Below are 8,676 nucleotides of genomic sequence, written 5' to 3' on the forward strand. Positions count from 1 at the left end.
CAGCAGCAACAGGCGTTGTGTAAGAATGTGAGGTTCAGGGGTTGGGAAGGTAACCCTAGGACTCTGCCAGTGGAGGAAACAGACCACAATTGTTTGGCTTTTTCTATGAGGAAAGCTGTTTCCCATCCTCGTTTCCTGAGAGAATAGACATGTCCCAGCTAATAGGTAATAGCAGATTTGGTCTGAGGAACACTGGTTCTTGTGTTTGTGTCCCCTCCCTTGTCAACAGGTAGCTTCCTGGTCGCAGTCGAGTCAGTGTTTACCATTACCTAACAGTTATAGTCACAACTCCAAAACCCAGACCCCATTCGTTGTTATGCTCAGTTTGAAAAGACTGGAAATAAAATGTATTATTGGTAAAAACATAAGCACATGACAATGAACTGATTAAAATTGTGAGGTTACAGGAGGATTTTTAGTGGGCAAGGATATTTTCTGACATTGTGATGTGTATTAAGTGATAATTCAAGTGATTTCTAATTGCATACACATTCATCATTAACTTACTCAGCAAATACTTATCTAGCACTTGTTATGTGCCAGGCACTGTTCTGGGTATGAGAGTCAGTGAAGCAGTGAAGGAAACATGACAAAGCACCCCACCTTGATTAGGACTGAGAGGTAAACAGCAAAACAAGAGAGGGCTCGCGGTGAAGATAAAGTAAGGACTGGGGCTGCGAGCAGACAAGGAGAGATGTTTCTATTCCTAGTAGCATGCTTGGGCGAGATCTAAAAGAAGGGAGGGAGTTGCCATGAGGATATCTGTGGGCAAAAAGTAAATATTAATAGCGATGGTTTCTGGTCTTTTTTTCTTTGTTGTTGTTTTTTTATTTCCTAACTCGAATATGAACACATATAAAATGATCACACCAATAGCCATATTTAATGTAGTACTTCTCAAAAGTCTTCTTACTGAGTATTTTACCTAAGGAAGCTTAGGAATAATTATACCTTATTGTTTTGTTGGTGGACTTTTTTTCCCCAAACAAAGTTATAATATGAATACTAAAAAGTAGAAAGTGATCGGGTAACTTATGAATGGAGGAGAAAGAAAACTCAGGAGTCATCTGAATCTTAATCATAAAATGGAGTCTCACACACCATTTTCAAAATAAAAATATATTTTTGAAAAAAATTTTAAACACATATTTACATTGCTCAGTATTTGTGTGTGTGTGTACTTTCCATAGAAATGCATAGCCTTTATTCCACTTGATTCTCATTACAAGCATTTTTCTGTTTTTGCATATTCTCCATTGATTTTTTTAAAATACAGTAGGCCCTCAGGTTACGTCGGAGATCCGTTCCTGCGGCATGACGTTAATGCGATTTTCGCCGTAAGTCAGGACCCACCTACATAAGCACCTACGACGCTCACATGGAGCACATACACAGCCGTAATGAAGTGAAACAGCAAAAAAAAATTTTAAAGAGAGATAACAATTCCTGACCTTTACTTGAGGTAAATAAATAATAAAAAAAAAACCATAAAGCACATACGTACATACGTCGAAATGACGGAACTTTTTATTTTTTTATAAATGGGAGATGACGACATAACAACGTATGTCGAGTCCAACGTAACCTGAGGACTGTCTGTATATTTTTATTGATTTCAGAAAGGAAGAGAGAGAGAGAGAGAAACTTAAGTGATGAGAGAGAATCATTGATTGGCTGCCTCCTGTTGACCCCCCTGGGGATTGAGCCCACAACCCAGGCATGTGCCCTGACTGGGAATCAAACCGTGACCTCCTGGTTCAATCACTGAGCCACGCTGGGCAGGCTCCATTGTTTTTTAATGATTATAAAATATTACATAGTTATAGTGAAATATACCTAATCTTTTTTCTGTCGTACACTTAATGCCCAATGTGTTTTTCACTGGGCGATAATATATGGAAGCACTTGGCAATGTGTCTGCACAGAAGACTGAGCGTGACTGTTGTTGAATGTGAATGGATGATGCTGAGCTGAGCATCTTGCCCGTACTCTGAGGGAACAAGATAGCGGGAGGAATGAGTTCTTAGGAGCAACATTTCTTGGTCAAGGGAATATGTGAATGTTTTCCTGGCTCTCTAAATGTATCTGGTATGTTGCTTTCCATGGTGGCTCTACCAGTTCCCAAGCTGTGTTGCTTTTTCATTCCAAATCCTGAGGCACTGTAAAATAGATTGCATGTGGTGGCATCTCTTAAAATGTTCTTATTCCCTTTTTCTCACAAATAGCAAAGCCACCCCAAAAATCCAAATGACAAGCACCGTAGCAAAAAATGCAAAGACCCCAAACCACGGGTAAAGAAGTTGAAGTACCACCAGTACATTCCACCAGACCAGAAAGGTGAGAAGAACGAGCCGCAGCTGGATTCCAACTACGCCCGCCTGCTCCAGCAGCAGCAGCTGTTCCTGCAACTACAGATCCTGAGCCAACAGCAGCAGCACTACAACTACCAGACCATCCTGCCTGCGCCACTCAAGTATGGGGCTGGGGCGGGGCTGGCTCCTAAAGTGGATTTTACTGTGGTTTTTATGAGGATCCATTAGTTACTGAAGGTTGGATGTTGTGATTTATTTGTGCTTAATGACCGTTTTCATTTTATTGCCATCAAAGCTTCTCATACAGTGTCTGAAGTCAGCACAGTGAGAATAGCCTGCATGCCACTCGGTTTTGTCCTCCAAAGTCAGTTCTGAATTTTTAAGTTAGAAGTACTTTTCACAATTACGTATCCAAGAAAGATTTGCCTAGTGGTAAATGCTATGAGAAAAGCATAAGAGCTGGTAAAACAGTTTTTAAAAAAATGCAGAACCATAAAACCTGGAGTGGTCAAAGAAAGTTTTATGAAAAAGGCAGGATGTGTATGTGGGGAAGGGCCTGAAACTGGGAAGGGCCCTCTAAGCAAAGGGGAACAATGTGAGGGGAGGTACAGAGGGCAGGCCTGTTTATGGGATGGTGAGAAGAATGGCCTGTTAAATAATATGATTTGTTTTTAAAGAAAGTGGAGGACAGAATTGAGTAGGGCCGATGTCTGCAGGAACCTGAAATCGGGCCGACTCTAGGTTTGATGTGGTAGTTGTTTCAGAGGCTGCACCGACGTGGTAAAATCAACATGCAGGAAAGAATCATTTGACGCCAGTACTGAAGGGGAGTCTGGAAATAGGAAAACCAGTTGGAAATTTTGCAGTAAAGTAGATCCCAGAAGATGAAAGGGCAGTGATAATGGAAAAGAAGGAACAGGATAGATGTCCCAAAAGACAGTGAATGAAAAGTCTTTGTGACCAACAACCATGGAGAAGAAACATGTTTCCACAGTTTGAGCCCAATTGGGAGGGATAGAGGGAGTGAGTTCTGGCAGTTTCTGCGATTGAATCCATAGCAAGACATCCATGGCTTATTTTAATTATGTAATAAAAGAAACTTCCAGGTATGCATCCTCAAATGCTTTTTCTGGGAAACAGGTAAAAATGCAAAGCCCCCATCCTTCACTTTGTTCACTTTTTAGGAGGAAGGGATATTTAGATTCAACTTGGAAAAAACTCTAGAAAAAGATCAAATCTCATACAAGGAAAAATTATTCTCTGGATCAAGCCCCTCAACTTGTAATCACATGATCTGGAGACACTGGACTTGTGTTCTACAGGAGGCTAAGCACTCCTCCCCGGGGAGTGGAAAACAGACCCACTAAGCGGCTTCTCTGTAAGAAAGACCTCCGCATATGCTAATGGTTATCACTTCACTGTTTTCTTTCAAGAACCAAATATGTCAAGGAAGGTTAGACTAGTCATTGGACTTTACTGTGAAGCACTTAAATCTACAACATCAGAGCACGGAGATGAAGGAGGGAAGAACCTTGTAGCGTGTTATTATTTTAAGAGCAAGCAGGCCTGAGACAGCTGTTGACATTGGCAGGGGACCAGGAAGACCAAGAGCTGAAAGAGCATCAGAAACGAATGACGCCACTTGGCAGCTCTGTCCACGTCGGAGGTATCCCCACTGCCTCCACCCTCCTTGGGCCCCATGATAGTAACAGCAACGATGGCACACGTGTGTGTGTGTGTGTGCTCCTGACGATGCCCCAGGCAGTGTGCTCAGCCCTTCACATCGTCATCATCCACATGGTTACTCTACGAGGACTGATGTTGTTGGTTCCATTCCCAGATGAGGAAACTGGGCAACTGAAACCCCATGAAAGGATTTTTTGTGCTGTCTATGAAATAGTCTTTCCTGTAATGAAAGATATTGGCTGCATGGGACTGGCTTTGTAGATGGGAAGAATACATCTGAGGAGTGAGCTTCTGAACTCTTCAGTTCTTTGTCTTCCCAAGGCTTCCAGTCCCCCCTCCTCCGCCAACATTCCCACCACTGAAGTGACCAAGCCAACCCGTCCAAGGGAAACTTCACACAGGAAGATCCGGGGACCAGGAGGAGGCAAGCCCGTGGTTCTTCAGTACTATTTCCCCACACAAAGACTGAGCATCAGTTCTGTTTAGCTTCCAGGTCCTAGAAATGGAGATGGCTTTAACACATTTTTTACCAAAACTCCATTACGAGAAACTAAATGTGGAGGTCCTGCAGTGCCTGCAGTAGTGGGATTTTCTTGATAATGCAGCCTTTGGTACCATGGAAGGAGCAAGAGCCTGAATTCACAGGGCTATAATCCCACACACTGGCTAAAGGTTCCTGGAAGGTCATGCCATCTCTCTCAACTTCAGGTTTCTCATCCACACAGTGATCACATTAGTCTCCTCCCAATCCCCACTTTTTCCCTCTTGATTTGGGGAAAACCAACGTCAATTTATTTCCATTACTTTAAAGGTTGAATTAAATACTGAATTGTTCATCATAATAACCAGGAGTATTGTAGAATCTCAACCAAAAAGAGCATGAATAGAATAATTCACTGAAATAATGTATTCTCAAGGAGATAATTTCATTCACAAGGAACCAAAAGTTGGTTGAAGAGAATCTTACATTTTTAATTTAATAAAGAACATACATAGATACAATACATAGACAAGCATGCAGCATATCCATGGTATTAAAATTTCATAGGGAGAGCAATAAGGAAGAACTGTCTAAAAAGGCGCCTTACAAGGACAATATTGAATACTAGAGGCCCAGTGCACGAAATTCATGCATGGGTGCGGTCCATAGGCCTAGGTGGCAATCAAAGTGTGAGCATCTGGAAGGGCAGGTCCCAGCTGACCTCTGGACCCTGGGCAGCACCTGGGCACCCGCACACCCCCTCCACCTGAGTCATGGTGCCCGAGTCTCCACCCGGTGATATGAGTGCGGCCGGACGCCGCAGGCTGTGGTGCAGCATAGGCCTCTGGGCCACACAGCATCACCATACGGAAGCCGGGTGGGCAGCGCACTCTCTCCTGACCAGCCCCACAGACCGGCTCCTGTGCGAACCCATGGGGAGCCTGACCGGCCCCTGTGGTCCTGGCAGCTGCAGCCTAGCTTACCCAGAAGATGCCGCACAGGGGTGGGCTCCTCACAGGCGCCCAGCATCTGAGAGCAGGGGCTTCCCCAGTGCATAAGCCCTGGCGCCCCGGAGGAGGGTAGCAGGGGTAGTGAGAGCAAGCTCTGTGGACACCCCACATTCTCACCACACCTCCATCCCCGTCACCTCTGCCCCCAGATAGCCGGTGAGAGGTTGCAGCGCATCGCCAATGCCCGCAGTGTTCCACACCAACCCCTAGTGGTCAGCGCACGTCATAGTTAGTGGTCAAACTCCCAGTTGAGGGGACAATGTGCATATTAGGCTTTTATTATATAGGATAAGGTTGAGAAACTGATTTAAATAAAATGTTTTCATAATTCAAAAATAAGATTTAAAATAATTGTCATTTCATCCAAACTTCAAGAAACTTAATTTCAAATACTTCAAGTATTTAACAAAACATAAAGCAGGTTAAAAAGACTCAAATGAATGTACAGAGTTAGTTAGCTGTTGACGAGGCCAGAACTGGCTTCAAACACAGGCTTCCTAAATCTCAGTTGAGAAAGGTCATCCAGCTGCAGACCCCACCCCATTCCCGTCATCACCGCAGAGCCCACTTTCAGAATGTGGAATTCAGAGTCTCAGTGGTGTCAATACCACAGCTTATATAATGGTAAAGCCTTGGCCTCAATGAAGTTGGCTGCACGGTGTCAGCCACCCTGTCCCCTCTTCTTTAATAGGTGTCAGCCACCAGAGAAGAAATGCCATTGTTTGCATTTCAATGCCAGGAGTAGCACAGTAAAAAGAAGTCATTGCGGGGCCTCAGTTTGGTGCTTTTAGGGAAATTGGTACAAAGCACCTAACTTTGGAACTTGACAACTGCTTAACCAACATTTTTGAATAAACTTTTTAAAATGAAGTAATCTTACATACAGAAAAGTTCATAAGTCATAAGTGAAAATTGATGCCAAAGTAAGCATGCCCATATTACCACTTGCATCAAGAAATGGAACATGCCCTGGCCGGTTCGGCTCAGTGGATGGAGCATTGACCTGTGGACTGAAGGGTCCTGGGTTCGATTCCAGTCAAGGGTACATGCCCGGGTTGTGGGCTCAATCCCCAGTGATTCTCTCTCATCATTGATGTTTCTCTCTCCCTTCCTCTCTGAAATCAATAAAAATATATTTTTTAAAAATGACATTGTACAAATTATTTAATTTAAAAAAATAAGTGGAACATTATCATTAGCCCTAGCCAAGTGGCTTGGTTGGTTAGAGCATTGTCCTGATATGCCAAAGGTTCGATCCTCAGTCTGGGTACATACAATAATCAACAGATAAATGCATAGATAGGTAGAACAGCAGATCAGTGTTTCTCCTTTTCCCTCTCTCTCTAAAATTATTAAATAAAATTTTTTTAAAAAAGAAAGACATGCAACATTATCAGTCTCTCTCTCGGTGACTATCCTGTAGATCAGTTTTGCCTGCTTTTGAACATTATATAAATGCAAACCTATAGTACACCTGTGTCTGGCTCCTTTTGCTCAACATGTTTGTGAGATGCATCTTTACTGGTGCAAATAGCAGTTCATTTTTGCTGAACAGTATGCTGTAATTTGTCTACCCATCATACTCTTGATGGACAGTTGGGTTGCTTCCCATTGGGGCTGATATGAAAAATGACATAATAAATATCCTCGCCTGCATCTTATGGCTGACAAATGTATGTCTTTGTCAGGTGTCTGTCAGGAATGGAATTGGTGGGTCAGAGGATAGGCATGGATTTTTTTAAGTAGATACTGTGAAATAGTTCTCCAGAGTAGTTATCCCAGTGCACAGTTCTGGCAATTGTGTATGGGACAGTCCTGACTGTTCCAAGTAGTTGGTATTGGCAGTGTTGGTCTAGCAGCAGTCCTTCTGGATGTGTGGTGGTGTTTTGTTGTGCATTTCATTTGCATTTTCCTACCTGTTGAGGTTAAGGTCTTGTTCACATATTTATTGATCATTAGGATATGCTTACCCAAGATTTTCCCATTGGGTTTTCTGTCTTTTTCTTACTGATTTGCAAAACTCTTATTATATGGTAGATATGAGGCCTTTGTCAGAAAAAAAAAATGTATTACAAATATTTCTTCAGTGGATTTGGCTTGTCTTTTCACCCTCTTAAAGGTGTCCCTTGTATTTAGTGCTTTTTGTGTCCTAAGTTTAAGAAATATTTTCTATCCAGAGGCCACGAAGATATTATCCTAGTTTTCTTCTAAAAGCTTTATTGTTTTCAAAATTCACATTTAGGAATTTTGTTTGTTTGTTTTTATTAATCCTTGCCTAAGGATATTTTTCCATTGATTTGTTTTTAGAGAGAGTGGAAGGGGGAGAGAGAGAGAAACATTGATATGAAAGAGACACATTGATTGGTTGCCTTCGCACTCCCCAGACCAGGCCGGGGATCGAGCCTGCAATCAAGGTACATGCCCTTGACCAGAATCAAACCCAGAGCCCTTCAGTCCACAGGCCAGCGCTCTTTCCACTGAGCCAAACTGGCTAGGGCCACATTTAGGTTTTTGACGATGATATGAGGTAGGGGTCCATCAGGAGCAGTATTTTTTCCTGTATGAATATCGAGTGTGGCCAGTACCATTTAATGGAACTGCAGTGGGTGTCACCTTTGTGATAACTCCAAGGCCGATGTATGTGGGAGTCTGTTTCTGCATTTTCTGATCTCAGTGTGTCTGTGGTTCTGTCCTTGCACCAGCACCATACCATGTGAGTAAACTGGCTTTTGTAATAATTGTCGGTATCTGGTGGTATGGCTCTCTCAGCTCTGCTCTTCTTCTTTAGAGCTGCCATGGCCATTCTTTGTGCTTTGCATTTCCATATAAAGGTTAGAATCACTTTCTGAATCTCTACAAAGCAAGCATAACCTGCAGGGATTTTTATTGGGACCTGATTTGATCAACATCTTTACCATATTGAGTTACATGACCATGGTATTTTTCTCCTCCTAATCTAATAGTCAAATTTTTAGCAGAAGCAATGTCAAATCCAGACATTATCTATATATATAAAAGGCTAAGTGACTGACCGTACGACCGACCAACCGGCTGGTACATATGACACGCACTGGCAATTTAAAAATAAACGTTGACTCGCGTATGCGCAATACATACAAAGCTCTCACTGGCACCAATCACATGTGTGTGTTTCGATCTGTCATTGTCGATCATGAATTTGATGTGC

General features: G+C 42.7%; 1 protein-coding gene across 4 annotated transcripts in view; it reads left to right on the plus strand.

Annotated features, from left to right (window-relative positions):
- MKL2 (MKL/myocardin-like 2) overlaps window positions 1–8,676 on the plus strand; it is a 205,780-nt gene that overhangs the window by 172,671 nt on the left and 24,433 nt on the right. For all 4 annotated transcript variants that reach the window (XR_435455.2, XM_006759669.2, XM_006759670.2 and 1 more), the window contains one exon: window positions 2,226–2,473. Coding sequence is in view for 3 of the 4 variants with exons in the window: in XM_006759669.2 (XP_006759732.1) it covers window positions 2,226–2,473 (248 nt within the window). In the remaining variant the exon portion in view is untranslated. The remainder of the gene's footprint in view (window positions 1–2,225; window positions 2,474–8,676) is intronic.

The sequence above is a fragment of the Myotis davidii genome, unplaced genomic scaffold (genome assembly GCF_000327345.1).
Source record: "Myotis davidii unplaced genomic scaffold, ASM32734v1 scaffold1115, whole genome shotgun sequence".
NCBI lineage: Eukaryota > Metazoa > Chordata > Mammalia > Chiroptera > Vespertilionidae > Myotis > Myotis davidii.